Here is a 22,931-nt window from a genome sequence, read left to right as displayed (position 1 = left end):
TAGTTTCTGACAGTGTGTTAACCTACGGACCATAGTTTCTGACAGTGTGTTAACCTACGGACCATAGTTTCTGACAGTGTATTAACCTACGGACCATAGTTTCTGACCGTGTATTAACCTACGGACCATAGTTTCTGACAGTGTATTAACCTACGGACCATAGTTTCTGACAGTGTATTAACCTACGGACCATAGTTTCTGACAGTGTGTTAACCTACGGACCATAGTTTCTGACAGTGTGTTAACCTACAGACCATAGTTTCTGACAGTGTATTAACCTACGGACCATAGTTTCTGACCGTGTATTAACCTACGGACCATAGTTTCTGACCGTGTGTTAACCTACGGACCATAGTTTCTAACAGTGTGTTAACCTACGGACCATAGTTTCTGACAGTGTGTTAACCTACGGACCATAGTTTCTGACCGTGTGTTAACCTACAGACCATAGTTTCTGACAGTGTATTAACCTACGGACCATAGTTTCTGACCGTGTGTTAACCTACGGACCATAGTTTCTGACAGTGTGTTAACCTACGGACCATAGTTTCTGACAGTGTATTAACCTACGGACCATAGTTTCTGACAGTGTGTTAATCTATGTACCATAGTTTCTGACAGTGTATTAACCTATGTACCATAGTTTCTGACAGTGTATTAACCTACGGACCATAGTTTCTGACAGTGTGTTAACCTACGGACCATAGTTTCTGACAGTGTGTTAACCTACGGACCATAGTTTCTGACAGTGTATTAACCTACGGACCATAGTTTCTGACAGTGTGTTAATCTACGGACCATAGTCTCTGACAGTGTATTAACCTACAGACCATAGTTTCTGACAGTGTATTAACCTACGGACCATAGTTTCTGACAGTGTGTTAACCTACGGACCATAGTTTCTGACAGTGTATTAACCTACGGACCATAGTTTCTGACAGTGTGTTAATCTACGGACCATAGTTTCTGACAGTGTATTAACCTACAGACCATAGTTTCTGACAGTGTATTAACCTACGGACCATAGTTTCTGACAGTGTATTAACCTACGGACCATAGTTTCTGACAGTGTATTAACCTACGGACCATAGTTTCTGACAGTGTGTTAATCTACGGACCATAGTTTCTGACAGTGTATTAACCTACGGACCATAGTTTCTGACAGTGTGTTAACCTACGGACCATAGTTTCTGACAGTGTGTTAACCTACGGACCATAGTTTCTGACAGTGTGTTAATCTATGTACCATAGTTTCTGACAGTGTATTAACCTACGGACCATAGTTTCTGACAGTGTGTTAACCTACAGACCATAGTTTCTGACCGTGTATTAACCTACGGACCATAGTTTCTGACAGTGTATTAACCTACGGACCATAGTTTCTGACAGTGTGTTAACCTACGGACCATAGTTTCTGACAGTGTGTTAACCTACGGACCATAGTTTCTGACAGTGTGTTAACCTACGGACCATAGTTTCTGACAGTGTATTAACCTACGGACCAAAGTTTCTGACAGTGTGTTAACCTACGGACCATAGTTTCTGACCGTGTATTAACCTACGGACCATAGTTTCTGACAGTGTGTTAACCTATGTACCATAGTTTCTGACAGTGTGTTAACCTACGGACCATAGTTTCTGACAGTGTGTTAACCTACGGACCATAGTTTCTGACCGTGTATTAACCTACGGACCATAGTTTCTGACAGTGTGTTAACCTACGGACCATAGTTTCTGACAGTGTGTTAACCTACGGACCATAGTTTCTGACAGTGTATTAACCTACGGACCATAGTTTCTGACAGTGTGTTAATCTACGGACCATAGTTTCTGACAGTGTATTAACCTACAGACCATAGTTTCTGACAGTGTATTAACCTACGGACCATAGTTTCTGACAGTGTATTAACCTACGGACCATAGTTTCTGACAGTGTATTAACCTACGGACCATAGTTTCTGACAGTGTGTTAATCTACGGACCATAGTTTCTGACAGTGTATTAACCTACGGACCATAGTTTCTGACAGTGTGTTAACCTACGGACCATAGTTTCTGACAGTGTGTTAACCTACGGACCATAGTTTCTGACAGTGTGTTAATCTATGTACCATAGTTTCTGACAGTGTATTAACCTACGGACCATAGTTTCTGACAGTGTGTTAACCTACAGACCATAGTTTCTGACCGTGTATTAACCTACGGACCATAGTTTCTGACAGTGTATTAACCTACGGACCATAGTTTCTGACAGTGTGTTAACCTACGGACCATAGTTTCTGACAGTGTGTTAACCTACGGACCATAGTTTCTGACAGTGTGTTAACCTACGGACCATAGTTTCTGACAGTGTATTAACCTACGGACCATAGTTTCTGACAGTGTGTTAACCTACGGACCATAGTTTCTGACCGTGTATTAACCTACGGACCATAGTTTCTGACAGTGTGTTAACCTATGTACCATAGTTTCTGACAGTGTGTTAACCTACGGACCATAGTTTCTGACAGTGTGTTAACCTACGGACCATAGTTTCTGACCGTGTATTAACCTACGGACCATAGTTTCTGACAGTGTGTTAACCTACGGACCATAGTTTCTGACAGTGTGTTAACCTACGGACCATAGTTTCTGACAGTGTGTTAACCTACGGACCATAGTTTCTGACCGTGTATTAACCTACGGACCATAGTTTCTGACAGTGTGTTAACCTACGGACCATAGTTTCTGACAGTGTGTTAACCTACGGACCATAGTTTCTGACAGTGTATTAACCTACGGACCATAGTTTCTGACCGTGTATTAACCTACGGACCATAGTTTCTGACAGTGTATTAACCTACGGACCATAGTTTCTGACAGTGTTTTAACCTACGGACCATAGTTTCTGACAGTGTGTTAACCTACGGACCATAGTTTCTGACAGTGTGTTAACCTACAGACCATAGTTTCTGACAGTGTATTAACCTACGGACCATAGTTTCTGACCGTGTATTAACCTACGGACCATAGTTTCTGACCGTGTGTTAACCTACGGACCATAGTTTCTAACAGTGTGTTAACCTACGGACCATAGTTTCTGACAGTGTGTTAACCTACGGACCATAGTTTCTGACCGTGTGTTAACCTACGGACCATAGTTTCTGACAGTGTATTAACCTACGGACCATAGTTTCTGACCGTGTGTTAACCTACGGACCATAGTTTCTGACAGTGTATTAACCTACGGACCATAGTTTCTGACCGTGTGTTAACCTACGGACCATAGTTTCTGACAGTGTGTTAACCTACGGACCATAGTTTCTAACAGTGTGTTAATCTACGGACCATAGTTTCTGACAGTGTGTTAACCTACGGACCATAGTTTCTGACAGTGTGTTAACCTACGGACCATAGTTTCTGACAGTGTATTAACCTACGGACCATAGTTTCTGACAGTGTGTTAATCTACGGACCATAGTCTCTGACAGTGTATTAACCTACAGACCATAGTTTCTGACAGTGTATTAACCTACGGACCATAGTTTCTGACAGTGTGTTAACCTACGGACCATAGTTTCTGACAGTGTATTAACCTACGGACCATAGTTTCTGACAGTGTGTTAATCTACGGACCATAGTTTCTGACAGTGTATTAACCTACAGACCATAGTTTCTGACAGTGTATTAACCTACGGACCATAGTTTCTGACAGTGTATTAACCTACGGACCATAGTTTCTGACAGTGTATTAACCTACGGACCATAGTTTCTGACAGTGTGTTAATCTACGGACCATAGTTTCTGACAGTGTATTAACCTACGGACCATAGTTTCTGACAGTGTGTTAACCTACGGACCATAGTTTCTGACAGTGTGTTAACCTACGGACCATAGTTTCTGACAGTGTGTTAACCTACGGACCATAGTTTCTGACAGTGTGTTAATCTATGTACCATAGTTTCTGACAGTGTATTAACCTACGGACCATAGTTTCTGACAGTGTATTAACCTACGGACCATAGTTTCTGACAGTGTATTAACCTACGGACCATAGTTTCTGACAGTGTATTAACCTACAGACCATAGTTTCTGACTGTGTGTTAACCTATGTACCATAGTTTCTGACAGTGTATTAACCTACGGACCATAGTTTCTGACAGTGTGTTAATCTACGGAGCATAGTTTTTGACAATGTATTTCTCTCTCCCTGTACTGGAAGACCTAAAACAGGCTGATTATGCAGGGAACTGAGCCAGGACTCAACAACCATATGAATAGTAAACACTGCCTGGAGCTGTGTGTTTCTCTGCACTGTCGAAAACCTTTACTTATACAAAAGCCTTACCCAGCAAGGAATAGAATCCATATCTGGCCCAGCACAGTAGTTCTGCTAACACATCTCACACAGTGGGTTTCACCAGCATAGTAGTTCTACTAACACATCTCACACAGTGGGTTTCACCAGCATAGTAGTTCTGCTAACACATCTCACACAGTGGGTTTCACCAGCATAGTAGTTCTACTAACACATCTCACACAGTGGGTTTCACCAGCATAGTAGTTCTACTAACACATCTCACACAGTGGGTTTCACCAGCATAGTAGTTCTACTAACACATCTCACACAGTGGGTTTCACCAGCATAGTAGTTCTGCTAACACATCTCACACAGTGGGTTTCACCAGCATAGTAGTTCTACTAACACATCTCACACAGTGGGTTTCACCAGCATAGTAGTTCTGCTAACACATCTCACACAGTGGGTTTCACCAGCATAGTAGTTCTACTAACACATCTCACACAGTGGGTTTCACCAGCATAGTAGTTCTACTAACACATCTCACACAGTGGGTTTCACCAGCATAGTAGTTCTACTAACACATCTCACACAGTGGGTTTCACCAGCATAGTAGTTCTGCTAACACATCTCACACAGTGGGATTCACCAGCATAGTAGTTCTACTAACACATCTCACACAGTGGGTTTCACCAGCATAGTAGTTCTGCTAACACATCTCACACAGTGGGTTTCACCAGCATAGTAGTTCTACTAACACATCTCACACAGTGGGTTTCACCTAAAAAATAAGGGAAGGAACAAAATGAATTTTGCTTTTGTGGTTAGGCCTTACCTATACAGTAAGTAAGTAACTTCAAGCAATTACAAATAGTTTAGAATAGCGGGCACGAATGGTCGCCTCACCACCAGACTAACTGGGTCTTTCTCCTCTCTCAGGGCACGAATGGTCGCCTCCCCACCAGACTAACTGGGTCTTTCTCCTCTCTCAGGGCACGAATGGTCGCCTCACCACCAGACTAACTGGGTCTTTCTCCTCTCTCAGGGCACGAATGGTCGTCTCACCACCAGACTAACTGGGTCTTTCTCCTCTCTCAGGGCACGAATGGTCGTCTCCCCACCAGACTAACTGGGTCTTTCTCCTCTCTCAGGGCACGAATGGTCGCCTCCCCACCAGACTAACTGGGTCTTTCTCCTCTCTCAGGGCACGAATGGTCGTCTCACCACCAGACTAACTGGGTCTTTCTCCTCTCTCAGGGCACGATTGGTCGTCTCACCACCAGACTAACTGGGTCTTTCTCCTCTCTCAGGGCACGAATGGTCGCCTCACCACCAGACTAACTGGGTCTTTCTCCTCTCTCAGGGCACGAATGGTCGTCTCCCCACCAGACTAACTGGGTCTTTCTCCTCTCTCAGGGCACGAATGGTTGCCTCACCACCAGACTAACTGGGTCTTTCTCCTCTCTCAGGGCACGAATGGTCGTCTCACCACCAGACTAACTGGGTCTTTCTCCTCTCTCAGGGCACGAATGGTCGCCTCACCACCAGACTAACTGGGTCTTTCTCCTCTCTCAGGGCACGATTGGTCGTCTCACCACCAGACTAACTGGGTCTTTCTCCTCTCTCAGGGCACGAATGGTCGTCTCACCAACAGACTAACTGGGTCTTTCTCCTCTCTCAGGGCACGAATGGTCGTCTCACCACCAGACTAACTGGGTCTTTCTCCTCTCTCAGGGCACGAATGGTCGTCTCACCAACAGACTAACTGGGTCTTTCTCCTCTCTCAGGGCACGAATGGTCATCTCACCACCAGACTAACTGGGTCTTTCTCCTCTCTCAGGGCACGAATGGTCGCCTCACCACCAGACTAACTGGGTCTTTCTCCTCTCTCAGGGCACGAATGGTCGCCTCACCACCAGACTAACTGGGTCTTTCTCCTCTTTCAGGGCACGATTGGTCGTCTCCCCACCAGCGAGTCAACCCCGGTAACAGGTTACCTGTCCTGTGTTCAGAAACCAGAGTCTGTGGTCCACGCTATGAAGGTATGACAACTTGACATTATCTCTCACACAGACTTGGGTTCAAATACATGTGTATTTGTGGATCTGGTTTTTAAAATTATTTTCTCTGTGTATTTGATTTATTTTATTTTGAAAATACACAGCCCAAAACAAGGACTTTTATTTGAGCATCCATTGTATCTGCAGGACTAGGTTGTTGTTGATGATGTGTTGTGAGAGACTGCTGCTTTAAACAATGAATCCCATAGATTCACTTATTTGGTTTCATGATCATATGCCTGATTGTACCAGGTGTTGGAGGTGCATGAGAACCTGGATAAGAAGCAGGGCCCAGAGGACTACGAGGAGGATCTGAGTGAGAAGGAGAAGGCCATCGTCAGAGAGATGTGTAATGTAAGTAGTCTTTTCTTTCTCCTTCTCTCTCTCTTTTCATCTGTCTCCCTCACCTGATGCGTTATTAGTACAGGTAGAAACATGAGTATTGGTTTTCTGGGTCTTGTAACTACATTGCCTTGGCCTATTTTGCTCAGAGCTATGAAGCACTAGGAGGAACTGTAGCTTTGTTGTACAGAGTCTCTCTCTCTCTCTCTCTCTCGCTCGGTGTGTCTGTCCCATCCTGCAGCAGTGTTCTAATTGGAGTGTGTTGTTCCTCTGTGTCTCTGTTCCATTGTGGAGTCGTGTTCTAATTGGAGCGTGTTGTTCCTCTGTGTCTCTGTCCCATCCTGCAGCAGTGTTTTAATTGGAGCGTGTTGTTCCTCTGTTCCATTGTGCAGAAGTGTTTTAATTGGAGTGTGTTGTTCCTCTGTGTCTCTGTCCCATCCTGCAGCAGTGTTCTAATTGGAGTGTGTTGTTCCTCTGTGTCTCTGTTCCATTGTGCAGAAGTGTTTTAATTGGAGTGTGTTGTTCCTCTGTGTCTCTGTCCCATCCTGCAGCAGTGTTCTAATTGGAGTGTGTTGTTCCTCTGTGTCTCTGTTCCATTGTGCAGCAGTGTTCTAATTGGAGTGTGTTGTTCCTCTGTGTCTCTGTTCCATTGTGCAGCAGTGTTCTAATTGGAGTGTGTTGTTCCTCTGTGTCTCTGTTCCATTGTGCAGCAGTGTTCTAATTGGAGTGTGTTGTTCCTCTGTGTCTCTGTCCCATCCTGCAGCAGTGTTCTAATTGGAGTGTGTTGTTCCTCTGTGTCTCTGTCCCATCCTGCAGCAGTGTTCTAATTGGAGCGTGTTGTTCCTCTGTTCCATTGTGCAGCAGTGTTCTAATTGGTGTCTTTTATAAGAGGCTCCTGCAGCCCAACTGTCAGAGCAATTAATCTATCTGAGGGGGCAGGAAAAAGAGCAGAGCATTCTCCTCTCCTCCGCGCCCTCCATTATTCAAAGCCTTCACCTCCCTCCATCTCAGAGAGAGAGAGAGAGAGAGAGAGGAACAGAGAGTTTTCGAGTTTTAAATATTCTTTATTGGGTCTGGGAGCCCACCACACAATAAATACTCATACAAAACCACAGTTACACATCAATTAAAAACACAACTCGAATTCCTCCTCCACAGTAACTAAACACAACAGCCTCTGAATACCCCATATACTCATAAACAGATCAATATTGTTGACAAGTTTATAATAGGCAAACTCAACCCTTAGTCTCGCTGCCACCATTCCCTCCAGCATTCCCACCACATCCACAGACCCTTGTCCCCGAATACTGTTCTTTCGGGTCTTCCATATCGCTAATTTTGCTGCCCCTAACACAAAATTAAGCAACACAACTACACCCTTTTGACTAAACCTGTACTTTGGCTCAAATATATACAGTTGGGAAGAGAAAACCTCTCCCAACGTTGAGAACCAATTAGTGATCAGGTCAATCATCCCGACCAACCTGGGACACAGTAAAAACAGATGTGCCAGAGTTTCAGACTCAGCACAGAATGGACACCCCTCCCCAACAGTAGGGTCCAGGTGTACCAGATGCATGTTGGTGGCTATGGCTCCAACATCCCCAACCCCAAACCCCAAAGGCTTTCATTGTTTTAAACAAGTACTGGTGGTCCACACAAAGCCTTCTCCTGATCCAAAGAAAGTAAACCCACATTTTGTAACGGTCCTGACCTGTTTTATGTTGTTTTTGTATGTGTTTAGGTCAGGGCATGTGTTTTGGGTGGGCAGTCTATGTTATCTGTTTCTATGTTGGTTGTGGTTGCCTGGTATGGCTCTTAATTAGAGGCAGGTGTTTTGCGTTCTCCTCTAATTAAGAGTCATATTTAGGTAGGGTGTTCTCACTGTTTGTTTGTGGGTGATTGTCTCCTGTGTCGTTGAATGTATGTACCATACGGGACTGTTTGGCTGTTCGTTTATTTTGATGTCGTCTGTTTCCTGTCCGTGAGTTTACGTTTAGTTATGTAAGTTTATGTTCAGGTTTCGTCAACGTCGTTTTCTTGTTTTGTATATTTGAAAGTGTTTTTGTTTCGTGTTGCCATCGTCGTTAATAATAAAAAGATGGCTTACTTCCCGAATGCTGCATTTTGGTCTGATGATCCTTCTCTCCTCTCCTCGTCCGAGGATGAGGAGAGAGACAGCCCTTACAGAATCACCCACCACGCTAAGACCAAGCGGCAAGGGAATGCTCAACAGAGCAACAAGGACTCCTGGACTTGGGAGGAGATCCTGGATGGTAGAGGACCTTGGGCTCAGCCAGGGGAATATCGCCGTCCCAAGGAGGAGTTGGAAGCAGCGAAGGCTGAGAGGCGCTGGTATGAGGAGGCAGCGCGTCGACGCGGTTGGGAGCCCGTGAGTCAGACCCAAAAATTTCTTGGGGGGGGCACACGAGGAGTGTGGCAAAGCCGGGTAGGATACCCGAGCCAACTCCCCGTGCTTACCGTGGAGGTAGAAGGCGTCGTACTGGTAAGACACCGTGTTATGCGGTAAAGCGCACGGTGTCCCCAGTACGCGTGCTTAGCCCAGTGCGGGCTATTCCACCTTGCCGCACTGGGAGGGCTAAGTTGGGCATCGAGCTGGATGTCATGAAGCCGGCCCAACGTATCTGGCCTCCAGTACGTCTCCTCGGGCCGGCATACATGGCACCAGCCTTACGAGTGGTGTCCCCGGTTTGCCAGTATAGCCCAGTGCGGGCTATTCCACCTCGCCGCACTGGTAGGGCTACGGGCACCATTCAACCTGGTAAGGTTGGGCAGGCTCGGTGCTCAAGAGCACGTGTCCTCCTTCACGGTCCGGTAGACCCGGTGCCACCTCCATGTACCAGTCCTCCGGTGGCAGCCCCCCGTACCAGGCTGTCTCTCCGGGTTCTCTCTCCAGCTGTTTCCTCCTCTCCAGCGCAGCCAGTGCCTAGACCACGCACCAGGCTGTCTCTCCTTCTCCTCCCTACAGAGCCGTCCTGCCATGACCAGCCAGAGCCGTCCTGCCATGACCAGCCAGAGCTGTCCTGCCATGATCAGCCAGAGCCGTCCTGCCATGACCAGCCAGAGCCGTCCTGCCATGACCAGCCAGAGCCGTCCTGCCATGACCAGCCAGAGCCGTCCTGCCATGACCAGCCAGAGCCGTCCTGCCATGACCAGCCAGAGCCGTCCTGCCATGACCTGCCAGAGCCGTCCTGCCATGACCTGCCAGAGCCGTCCTGCCATGACCTGCCAGAGCCGTCCTGCCATGACCTGCCAGAGCCGTCCTGCTATGACCTGCCAGAGCCGTCCAGCCGGGACCTGCCAGAGCCGTCCAGCCGGGACCTGCCAGAGCCGTCCAGCCGGGACCTGCCAGAGCCGTCCAGCCGGGACCTGCCAGAGCCGTCCAGCCGGGACCTGCCAGAGCCGTCCAGCCGGGACCTGCCAGAGCCGTCCAGCCGGGACCTGCCAGAGCCGTCCAGCCGGGACCTGCCAGAGTCCCTCAGCCGGGACCTGCCAGAGTCCCTCAGCCGGGACCTGCCAGAGTCCCTCAGCCGGGACCTGCCAGAGTCCCTCAGCCGGGACCTGCCAGAGTCCCTCAGCCGGGACCTGCCAGAGTCCCTCAGCCGGGATCTGCCAGAGTCCCTCAGCCGGGATCTGCCAGAGTCCCTCAGCCGGGATCTGCCAGAGTCCCTCAGCCGGGACCTGCCCCTTGTCCCGGTGCTGCCCCTTGTCCCGGTGCTGCCCCTTGTCCCGGTGCTGCCCCTTGTCCCGGTGCTGCCCCTTGTCCCGGTGCTGCCCCTTGTCCCGGTGCTGCCCCTTGTCCCGGTGCTGCCCCTTGTCCCGGTGCTGCCCCTTGTCCCGGTGCTGCCCCTTGTCCCGGTGCTGCCCCTTGTCCCGGTGCTGCCCCTTGTCCCGGTGCTGCCCCTTGTCCCGGTGCTGCCCCTTCTCCCGGTGCTGGCCGTTCATTTAGGGGATGTTAGTTTTAGGGTGGTCATTGGGAGGGGAAGACAGAAGCGGGGAGTGACTATGGTGGTGTGGGGACAGCGTCCAGAGCCGGAGCCACCACCGTGGTCAACTGCCCACCCAGACCCTCCCCTGGACTTTGTGCTGGTGCGCCCGGCGTTTGCACCTTGAGGGGGGGGTTCTGTAACGGTCCTGACCTGTTTTATGTTGTTTTTGTATGTGTTTAGGTCAGGGCATGTGTTTTGGGTGGGCAGTCTATGTTATCTGTTTCTATGTTGGTTGTGGTTGCCTGGTATGGCTCTTAATTAGAGGCAGGTGTTTTGCGTTCTCCTCTAATTAAGAGTCATATTTAGGTAGGGTGTTCTCACTGTTTGTTTGTGGGTGATTGTCTCCTGTGTCGTTGAATGTATGTACCATACGGGACTGTTTGGCTGTTCGTTTATTTTGATGTCGTCTGTTTCCTGTCCGTGAGTTTACGTTTAGTTATGTAAGTTTATGTTCAGGTTTCGTCAACGTCGTTTTCTTGTTTTGTGTTTTTGTTTCGTGTTGCCATCGTCGTTAATAATAAAAAGATGGCTTACTTCCCGAATGCTGCATTTTGGTCTGATGATCCTTCTCTCCTCTCCTCGTCCGAGGATGAGGAGAGAGACAGCCCTTACACATTTACATTAGACAGTTTACAAATGTCTAAAACATCTCTTATCAGAAACAAGTTGTCAACAGTAGAGCGGTCAGGTACACAGTAGGACTGGTCCATGTGGACCAACAATCCCAGATACTCTTTCAACCTGTTTGAGAGACATTTAGAAACAATTTTATATTCTGCGCACAGAAAAGCAACAGGTCTCCAATTTTTTATGAGCCAAATCCCCCTTTTTTGGCAAGAGAACCCTCATGAAAAGATTCACACACCACTTCATAAAAATCCTCCCCAATAGACCCCCAAAAGTGCTTCTAGAACTCAGATGGTAAACCATCAATGCCAGGGTCTCGGCCTGTTGAGAGCTGCATAACTGCTGTGGACAGCTCTTGCAGTGTAATGTCAGAGTCCAATGCGACTCTCTGTTCAGGGCCCAATTGAGGAAGAGCGTGTAACAACTGTTCAGTACACAGAGAGTCACAATCCTCCGCCTTATACAGGGCAGAGTAGAAATCCACGGCATGTTGACGCATTTCACTGTCATCCATGGTCACCTTCCCATCAGGGAGGCGAAGGCAGACCATCTGTTTACGTTGCAATGTCGACTGTTCTAGGTTTTTTTTAAACGCTAGGAGCATCCATATCCTTGAGGGAAGCGAAACGAGACCTAATCAAGGCACCCTTCACTCTTTCATGCAGAAACGACCTCAGTTCATGTCTTGTCCTGTAAGTTCATGACTAGTCCAGGGTTGTTCTGAGTGAGCAGCTTCATTCAATTCAATAGATTTGATGTCCTGTTCAAGGGCCTTGATAGTCTCTTTAACTTCAATTTGAGACAGAGCAGTATACTGTTGACAAAATAATCGTATTTGGGCCTTCCCAACCTCCCACCATTGTCTCAAGGACACAAAATTCCCTTTTGTAACTCTCCATTTTCCCCAAAACAACAAAAACCTTTCACAAAACTTGACATCATGTAACAATTTAACATTAAAATACCAGTAAGGTGATGACCTTCGTGGACAGGACAAGTGAATGTCAACAGTAACAATATGGTGATCAGAGAAACCCACAGGAGTGATGTCACACCTTCCAACCCTACTACAGTATTGATCAGATACGTACAACCTATCTAACCTTCCAACCCTACTACAGTATTGATCAGATACATACAACCTATCTAACCTTCCAACCCTACTACAGTATTGATCAGATACATACAACCTATCTAACCTTCCAACCCTACTACAGTATTGCTCAGATACATACAACCTGTCTAACCTTCCAACCCTACTACAGTATTGCTCAGATACATACAACCTGTCTAACCTTCCAACCCTACTACAGTATTGCTCAGATACATATAACCTGTCTAACCTTCCAACCCTACTACAGTATTGCTCAGATACATACAACCTGTCTAACCTTCCAACCCTACTACAGTATTGCTCAGATACATACAACCTGTCTAACCTTCCAACCCTACTACAGTATTGCTCAGATACATACAACCTATCTAACCTTCCACCCCTACTACAGTATTGCTCAGATACATACAACCTGTCTAACCTTCCAACCCTACTACAGTATTGCTCAGATACATACAACCTGTCTAACCTTCCAACCCTACTACAGTATTGCTCAGATACATACAACCTGTCTAACCTTGCTGCACTGACGCGACCTTCATTAACTTTTAACCATGTGTATTGCCTAACTGTTGCATTCCTTACTCTCCACACATCAGAAAGCTCTAACTCAGTTAATAGACCAGACAGGAAAGTGGCTGACCGCAGGTGAGGTTCTTCAGCAGTGTGGTCAACAGTAAAATCCACTGTACAGTTCCAGTCCCCCCCTAAAACCACACACCCCTCTTGGTCACACTGTCTTAAGGTTTCTTTTATTTGATCAAACACAACAAGACGCTCGGTACCCTCATTAGGAGCATAAACATTCAAAAAAACATAACATCCACCTTGACCAATAAAACCCGACCCTTGACAATCTCTGTTGTAGATACCACAGTCACCCCTAAACCTGAGGAAAACAAGATGTCCACCCCAGCACTGAAATTAGTACCATGACTGAGGATATGCTGCCCCTCCCACCACATACCCCAGTCAACCTCATTTTCCTCATCACTATGTGTCTCCTGTAGGAAAACTACATTAAGCCTTTTCTGTTTTATTACTTCTAATACCCAAGCCCTCTTATTCCTGTCCCTTCCCCCATTAATATTGAGAGAACCTACCCTTAGTACCTCCATATAGAAAAGAGAAAAGAAAAGCAGAAGAAACCACAGAGAAACCAAAGAGAAAAAAGACACCCTATGAAGCATGATCATCATCATTATTTAAATTTTCTCTTATTAACCTGACCACGTTTCCCACCACCTTTTGCTGCTGCAACAGCAGTAACAAATTTCCTCAAGCGAAACCGCTTCTTCTCACTCAACTGGTCTAACCCCACCGTCTTCTGTAACATCACAGCTGACCTCACAAACTTATCAACATCAAAATAATCTGCCAATTTGACAGATTTCCCAAAAGTCTGATCCAGAAACCCATTTACCTCCTCTAGATCGTAAATTGAGTCCTCACCAGCTGCTATCATATCAAAAGAGATGTCCATTTCCTTCTCCTGATCCTCCTCAGCTGAGGCCACAGACCACTGACTCCCCTCTACCACATCCCTCTCAACACTCCCCACTTGCACCCCATCACTCGTACCAGGCATCTCCTCCACTACCTGGGAGACTAGCCCCACCTGTACCACAGCACTCGTACTGGGCACCTCCTCACCAGTCTGAGGAAATGGCTCTTCAGATCCATCCTTACCTTCTACAACAATATTTTTCTGCTGGATAACATTTCCCTCTAATACAAGTTGCAACTCCGTGCCCTCAACACGGATAACTTGTTCCTCAGCAACAGGTGCTTGTGGCTGCTCAACCACTGTCGACCCACCTCTCCCTACATCAGTGGGCCCAGGCGTTACGAGGACCACCTGCGCCCCTCCCTCTGCCTTCTCCCTTTTCGGGCAAGCATGTCACTTATGACCAACATCCCCACACTCAAAACACCGTTGACTACCCGTACTAGCATAAGCCATATACAGTCTGTTGTCATGCTTGACTTTAAACGATAACTCTAAAGTCTGCTCCGGTGAGTCCAAAAACATAAACACCTGTTCGCCGAAACGACATAACCTGTTTCAACGCCGGGTGTTTGCAACCCAACGGGACAACCTTAATTGAACTTGCAAACTTCCCAAAGCGCAATAACTCGCGCTCCAATAGCTCATTTGGAATAAACGGCGGTACATTTGAAATTGTTACCCTTGTTGACGGAGAAAAAAGCGGCGTAACTTGAATAAACATTCCTTTAAGAAGTACGCCATGCTCAACCATACGATCTACAAGACGCTCTTCTTTAAGAAGTACACCATGCTCAACCATACGATCTACAAGACGCTCTTCTTTAAGAAGTACACCATGCTCAACCATACGATCTACAAGACGCTCTTCTTTAAGAAGTACACCCTGCTCAACCATACGATCTACAAGACGCTCTTCTTTAAGAAGTACACCATGCTCAACCATACGATCTATAAGACGCTCTTCTTTAAGAAGTACACCATGCTCAACCATACGATCTACAAGACGCTCTTCTTTAAGAAGTACACCATGCTCAACCATACGATCTATAAGACGCTCTTCTTTAAGAAGTACACCCTGCTCAACCATACGATCTACAAGACGCTCTTCTTTAAGAAGTACACCCTGCTCAACCATACGATCAACAAGACTCTCTTCTTTAAGAAGTACACCCTGCTCAACCATACGATCTACAAGACGCTCTTCTTTAAGAAGTACACCCTGCTCAACCATACGATCTACAAGACGCTCTTCTTTAAGAAGTACACCCTGCTCAACCATACGATCAACAAGACGCTCTTCTTTAAGAAGTACACCCTGCTCAACCATACGATCTACAAGGCGCTCTTCTTTAAGAAGTACACCCTGCTCAACCATACGATCTACAAGACGCTCTTCTTTAAGAAGTACACCCTGCTCAACCATACGATCTACAAGGCGCTCTTCTTTAAGAAGTACACCCTGCTCAACCATACGATCTACAAGGCGCTCTTCTTTAAGAAAAACCACCACCGCTTTATTCATCCGTGACGCATAAGCAACATTCTCATATCCTACCTTCTCTCCTACGGCGACCAGAAACTCCTCCACCGTGACAGTAGCTTCAGTAACACACCTAAAGCCGTGCCGAAAGTGACAGGGACGGCATCCCCATTCGGGCTGCCATCCCCGCCAAACTCAGGGTAATTTCGATACGATCAACAAAATACTTAATTCTACCACAACAAAAATAAAAATAATAACCTTAATCATGCACAGAAGAAAACAAAGAATGCCACCAAGAAAGAGAAAACCGAAAGAAAGTTCTGAATATCTAACTCTACACAACACACGCACTCCCTCGCTCATACAATTCCCAGCATGCACCAAACACTCCCAGCATGCAGAGAGAGAGAGAGAGACAGAGAGAGAGAGACAGACAGACCCTGGGTCCTCTCATCTCACATGCAGAGAGATTCTACCAGGGGTTCAGTTAGTGAAAGACCAAGTGAGGACATAACCCTTTTGTTTGTGTTTTCTTTGTATGTGGGTCCAGGTGGTGTGGAGAAAGCTGGGCGACGCAGCAGGAGATAAGCCATCCATCAGACAGCATCTCTCTGGCAACCAGTTCAAAGGCCCTCTGTAGTCCACAGCAACCAGAGAGGAAGACTAACTATGCTCACCTGACACCACCTCCGCTCCTACTGCCTACACTACTCATAACACCCTGCTCCCACTGACTACAGTTCCCATCACCCACTATTCCCCTGGGATATGGGTTTTGTCCAGATGGGATGCAGCTTTTGTCAAAATGAACTTTTTGTAGCAGGTTAGAACTTCTGCAGCAGGATAATTAACGTAGCATGTTAGGAGAATTACGTTTAGGTTAGCTAAAATGCAACAAATCCACTTTTGGCGTTAATTTGACAAAAACTGTATCCCTTCTAGATATGACCTGGTATATGTGACTGGACATTATACGACCCAGGAAAAGCACAGAATGGATATCTCAGTCACCTCGCCAACTCCTCATACGTACATTTATTTTGAACTTCCAGTGTTGTTGATAACTGACTGCTACTTTCACTGATTTTCCATTTTCCTCGTATTATTGATTTGAGGACAGTTTACATAGTGCTGAATATTATTTCATAACTCTCCTGGGCCTGGTTTCCCGATAGAGATGGAACTTAGACTGTTTTAGCCATGCATCTTTCCTACAAAGGGCCAAGATGTAACACGCGTTTCCCCAAAATGCCACACAGAGAGAACATTCGCTAAGTGCCTTCGTTGGAGCGTGTTTCACACGGTGTTAGGATCGAACGAATGGCATCGCTGCTCTCAGATCAGCTTTCTTCCCCATTCAAATCTTACCTTAACATTAGAATTATTCCACAATACTGACGATGGATCAGCTACCTAGAGAGATATTATCACCCTATGGCTGCAAATATTGAGGCGGCTTAATCTAATGCCTACCCTATAATAAGGAGATTCATCAAGATGTGGAACATCACTGTGCACATGTTAGGCTACACATCATTAAATATAATGAGGCAAAAATTGCAGACAGTAGCCAAATAGTAAAATAAAAACAAAATTGAATGAACGTGAAATTGCTTTCAGTATCGTTGAAATACAATATATAGTATATTCTGTAGGTAGGCTATTTATCTTTTAGTGCAGTCATCTCAGTTTTCATTAGAAGCATCTTTGTATCCTTCGCTTGTTTATTACAGTTGCAAAGACATTGGCAACTTTGTATTTGTAGTCAACTTTGTTCTGAAGTTATCGGCGGTCACAGAGAGACGGATAAACATCTTGATTCTTTGTTTAGTGGAGGTCTTCTGTGTATAAAGTGACGCGGTAGGTATCTAACGACGTACTTTGCTGTTCACATGCCGAGCGGTCTGATGCGGAGTCAGTAAATAACAAGCGTTTTCAAGTCCAACTTTAGTAACGGTGCTTTTGGGAAACAGCTCTGAGATTCAACGATGCTCCTACGAAGTTACTAACGATGAAATGAGCCTTTAGATGCTCTTGGGAAACCGGGCCCTTTTGTTTTGTTTTATGCTGAAAAGAAACCCAGATGAGCTCTATAAGAAGTCCCCTACAATAGGACCAGTGTCACTTTAAACCAGTAGAGCTGCATGGTTACTATAGCAGGGCTCCAGGTAGAGCTGCATGGTTACTATAGCAGGGCTCCAGGTAGAGCTGCATGGTTACTATAGCAGGGCTCCAGGTAGAGCTGCATGGTTACTATAGCAGGGCTCCAGGTAGAGCTGCATGGTTACTATAGCAGGGCTCCAGGTAGAGCTGCATGGTTACTATAGCAGGGCTCCAGGTAGAGCTGCATGGTTACTATAGCAGGGCTCCAGGTAGAGCTGCATGGTTACTATAGCAGGGCTCCAGGTAGAGCTGCATGGTTACTATAGCAGGGCTCCAGGTAGAGCTGCATGGTTACTATAGCAGGGCTCCAGGTAGAGCTGCATGGTTACTATAGCAGGGCTCCAGGTAGAGCTGCATGGTTACTATAGCAGGGCTCCAGGTAGAGCTGCATGGTTACTATAGCAGGGCTCCAGGTAGAGCTGCATGGTTACTATAGCAGGGCTCCAGGTAGAGCTGTATGGTTACTATAGCAGGGCTCCAGGTAGAGCTGCATGGTTACTATAGCAGGGCTCCAGGTAGAGCTGCATGGTTACTATAGCAGGGCTCCAGGTAGAGCTGCATGGTTACTATAGCAGGGCTCCAGGTAGAGCTGCATGGTTACTATAGCAGGGCTCCAGGTAGAGCTGCATGGTTACTATAGCAGGGCTCCAGGTAGAGCTGCATGGTTACTATAGCAGGGCTCCAGGTAGAGCTCATGGTTACTATAGCAGGGCTCCAGGTAGAGCTGCATGGTTACTCTGGCAGACTATAGCAGGGCTCCAGGTAGAGCTGCATGGTTACTATAGCAGGGCTCCAGGTAGAGCTGCATGGTTACTATAGCAGGGCTCCAGGTAGAGCTGCATGGTTACTATAGCAGGGCTCCAGGTAGAGCTGCATGGTTACTATAGCAGGGCTCCAGGTAGAGCTGCATGGTTACTATAGCAGGGCTCCAGGTAGAGCTGCATGGTTACTATAGCAGGGCTCCAGGTAGAGCTGCATGGTTACTATAGCAGGGCTCCAGGTAGAGCTGCATGGTTACTATAGCAGGGCTCCAGGTAGAGCTGCATGGTTACTATAGCAGGGCTCCAGGTAGAGCTGCATGGTTACTATAGCAGGGCTCCAGGTAGAGCTGCATGGTTACTATAGCAGGGCTCCAGGTAGAGCTGCATGGTTACTATAGCAGGGCTCCAGGTAGAGCTGCATGGTTACTATAGCAGGGCTCCAGGTAGAGCTGCATGGTTACTATAGCAGGGCTCCAGGTAGAGCTGCATGGTTACTATAGCAGGGCTCCAGGTAGAGCTGCATGGTTACTATAGCAGGGCTCCAGGTAGAGCTGCATGGTTACTATAGCAGGGCTCCAGGTAGAGCTGCATGGTTACTATAGCAGGGCTCCAGGTAGAGCTGCATGGTTACTATAGCAGGGCTCCAGGTAGAGCTGCATGGTTACTATAGCAGGGCACCAGGTAGAGCTGCATGGTTACTATAGCAGGGCACCAGGTAGAGCTGCATGGTTACTATAGCAGGGCTCCAGGTAGAGCTGCATGGTTACTATAGCAGGGCTCCAGGTAGAGCTGTATGGTTACTATAGCAGGGCTCCAGGTAGAGCTGCATGGTTACTATAGCAGGGCTCCAGGTAGAGCTGCATGGTTACTATAGCAGGGCTCCAGGTAGAGCTGCATGGTTACTATAGCAGGGCACCAGGTAGAGCTGCATGGTTACTATAGCAGGGCTCCAGGTAGAGCTGCATGGTTACTATAGCAGGGCTCCAGGTAGAGCTGCATGGTTACTATAGCAGGGCTCCAGGTAGAGCTGCATGGTTACTATAGCAGGGCTCCAGGTAGAGCTGCATGGTTACTATAGCAGGGCTCCAGGTAGAGCTGCATGGTTACTATAGCAGGGCTCCAGGTAGAGCTGCATGGTTACTATAGTAGGGCTCCAGGTAGAGCTGCATGGTTACTATAGCAGGGCTCCAGGTAGAGCTGCATGGTTACTATAGCAGGGCTCCAGGTAGAGCTGCATGGTTACTATAGCAGGGCTCCAGGTAGAGCTGCATGGTTACTATAGCAGGGCTCCAGGTAGAGCTGCATGGTTACTATAGCAGGGCACCAGGTAGAGCTGCATGGTTACTATAGCAGGGCACCAGGTAGAGCTGCATGGTTACTATAGCAGGGCTCCAGGTAGAGCTGCATGGTTACTATAGCAGGGCTCCAGGTAGAGCTGCATGGTTACTATAGCAGGGCTCCAGGTAGAGCTGCATGGTTACTATAGCAGAGCTCCAGGTAGAGCTGCATGGTTACTATAGCAGGGCTCCAGGTAGAGCTGCATGGTTACTATAGCAGGGCTCCAGGTAGAGCTGCATGGTTACTATAGCAGGGCTCCAGGTAGAGCTGCATGGTTACTATAGCAGGGCTCCAGGTAGAGCTGCATGGTTACTATAGCAGGGCTCCAGGTAGAGCTGCATGGTTACTATAGCAGGGCTCCAGGTAGAGCTGCATGGTTACTATAGCAGGGCTCCAGGTAGAGCTGCATGGTTACTATAGCAGGGCTCCAGGTAGAGCTGCATGGTTACTATAGCAGGGCTCCAGGTAGAGCTGCATGGTTACTATAGCAGAGCTCCAGGTAGAGCTGCATGGTTACTATAGCAGGGCTCCAGGTAGAGCTGCATGGTTACTATAGCAGGGCTCCAGGTAGAGCTGCATGGTTACTATAGCAGGGCTCCAGGTAGAGCTGCATGGTTACTATAGCAGGGCTCCAGGTAGAGCTGCATGGTTACTATAGCAGGGCTCCAGGTAGAGCTGCATGGTTACTATAGCAGGGCTCCAGGTAGAGCTGTATGGTTACTATAGCAGGGCTCCAGGTAGAGCTGCATGGTTACTATAGCAGGGCTCCAGGTAGAGCTGCATGGTTACTATAGCAGGGCTCCAGGTAGAGCTGCATGGTTACTATAGCAGGGCTCCAGGTAGAGCTGCATGGTTACTATAGCAGGGCTCCAGGTAGAGCTGCATGGTTACTATAGCAGGGCTCCAGGTAGAGCTGCATGGTTACTATAGCAGGGCTCCAGGTAGAGCTGCATGGCTACTATAGCAGAGCTTCAGGTAGAGCTGCATGGTTACTATAGCAGGGCTCCAGGTAGAGCTGCATGGTTACTATAGCAGGGCTCCAGGTAGAGCTGCATGGTTACTATAGCAGGGCTCCAGGTAGAGCTGCATGGTTACTATAGCAGGGCTCCAGGTAGAGCTGCATGGTTACTATAGCAGGGCTCCAGGTAGAGCTGCATGGTTACTATAGCAGGGCTCCAGGTAGAGCTGCATGGTTACTATAGCAGGGCTCCAGGTAGAGCTGCATGGTTACTATAGCAGGGCTCCAGGTAGAGCTGCATGGTTACTATAGCAGGGCTCCAGGTAGAGCTGCATGGTTACTATAGCAGGGCTCCAGGTAGAGCTGCATGGCTACTATAGCAGAGCTTCAGGCGGGGGCAACGTGTGGGATAAAAAAAAATCTCCAATCGTCCCCAAATGTAACGATGTGATAACGTCAGATATGGTTTGATAGTACGTTTTGGGTTTTCAGTGTCTCGTATGCACAGATCTAGGATCAGCTTCACTCTCCTTCAACCCTGATCTTGAGCATTTAGAGGTCACATACAGAACTGACTGTGGATCAGTGTCTAGGAACAATGTCATCCCACTCCTTCATAGTACTTCCCATAAAAACCCAGCTAGCTTCTCTGTCAGTTTTGTCTCTCTGGTTGATTAGCATAATTATCATTAGCATCCAAAGTGTTAATTTGTGTTACCCACTGTGACGTACATACCTAGCGCCCTATGCTCATAAGAGATGTCTATTATTAACACAAAACTATAGAGATCACTTTTAAAACGTGTGTAAAATATGTATAAAGCCATAGCATTACTGTTGTTATCATTTATTTAGACTTTTAGTTTTTTATTATTCTAGGTTGACCATGTGATAAAACTGACTGTTTTATGGGTTTTATGTTTTACAAAAGCACACAGCCGAACCTTAAATAGGGCTGTTTCTATGGTAACCACTCATATTTTTACTGTATTTTGGTTTAACAAATTATTATTTTATCTCTTCAAACGCATCAAGGCCATTTGGAATCGAAACTGCCTCAGCCAAGAGTCAATGGAGCGATCTTATTTTTTGAGGAAATCGTAAAAAAAAAAAAATATTACCTAAAATGTACAACGTTGTGTAAGACAATCATATTTCTCAGGTTGGGAAATAACGAGAGCTTTACCCCAACTCTTCTTCTGTGACTCTGAAGACCGGATGGTTTGTAGTCTTTCTTTCCGTTGGTCAGGCTGTATACTGTAGTTCTCTGTAGCAGACTGAGGACACCTGCTTCTTACAGGGTTGGAGACTGCGGAACACATTTGCTGCATTCATTTCATATGAAATAATGTTTCAGAAATATTCTGTGAAACTTAAAAGGCTTTTATGCTACTGTCATAAAGGGAAGATCAGACTAATTTGGCTATCTACTGTAATAACTACTAATCAAACTACTGTACAACACAATTTTTATTGAAAGCTACAAAATAAATGGAATGGTTTATATTTTTCAATTAGCATATTTAATTACGCTTTTTAGCCATGGTGAATCCAGGAGATGAGTTTCAGCAGTGAACTGTGCATGTTTTGTAAAAGTATTTTCTGTTGGAATGTGAGAAAGAGCAAGTCTTCCCTTAGATGTTTTCGATACATTTTAACGAGTTATACCATGACGAAGTCAGATGAAATAAGTACTGTTATGATCAAACTGTTCAAGGATATGTATTGCCATGTGTTTAGATAGAGCTGTCCCATCATAGGGCTGCCATGTGATTGGCCTGTTTTTGATTTTAACCTATTGGGAGATTTTGATTGGTTTCCAAGTCTTTTGATTGGGTAATAAGTCACTGATTGACAGCTCAACCTCTCCTGACACGAGTATTTCTTGTTCCTAATTAGAACATCATTGAGGCTTCAGACTGTACAATCTTATGGTTCCGCCTCGGTTCTCACTAATGGGGTCTAGTACAAAAAATAAAATCAAAGAATAGATTTTTTTTTGAAGTGTCCTTTTTTTCTAGAACTGATTTGTAGCTATGAGAGGAGATGATTTGTAGCTATGAGAGGAGATGATTTGTAGCTATGAGAGGAGATGATTTGTAGCTATGAGAGGAGATGATTTGTAGCTATGAGAGGAGATGATTTGTAGCTATGAGAGGAGATGATTTGTAGCTATGAGAGGAGATGATTTGTAGCTATGAGGAGATGATTTGTAGCTATGAGAGGAGATGATTTGTAGCTATGAGAGGAGATGATTTGTAGCTATGAGAGGAGATGATTTGTA

General features: G+C 46.4%; 1 protein-coding gene across 4 annotated transcripts in view; it reads left to right on the top strand.

The window, feature by feature from the left end:
• The window catches only part of LOC139582548 (coiled-coil domain-containing protein 85C-B-like), a 147,335-nt gene extending 129,668 nt beyond the window's left edge, over nt 1-17,667 (top strand). For all 4 annotated transcript variants that reach the window (XM_071412642.1, XM_071412641.1, XM_071412640.1 and 1 more), the window contains 3 exons: nt 6,225-6,320; nt 6,591-6,692; nt 15,978-17,667. In XM_071412642.1, coding sequence (XP_071268743.1) covers nt 6,225-6,320; nt 6,591-6,692; nt 15,978-16,067 — 288 coding nt within the window. In that variant the 3' untranslated portion in view covers nt 16,068-17,667. The remainder of the gene's footprint in view (nt 1-6,224; nt 6,321-6,590; nt 6,693-15,977) is intronic.
• The last annotated feature ends 5,264 nt before the right edge of the window (nt 17,668-22,931 follow it).

Source organism: Salvelinus alpinus, chromosome 8, assembly GCF_045679555.1.
Source record: "Salvelinus alpinus chromosome 8, SLU_Salpinus.1, whole genome shotgun sequence".
Lineage (NCBI taxonomy): Eukaryota > Metazoa > Chordata > Actinopteri > Salmoniformes > Salmonidae > Salvelinus > Salvelinus alpinus.
The sequence above is the reverse complement of the archived record's forward strand: the minus strand, read 5'-3'. Positions and strand labels throughout refer to the sequence as shown.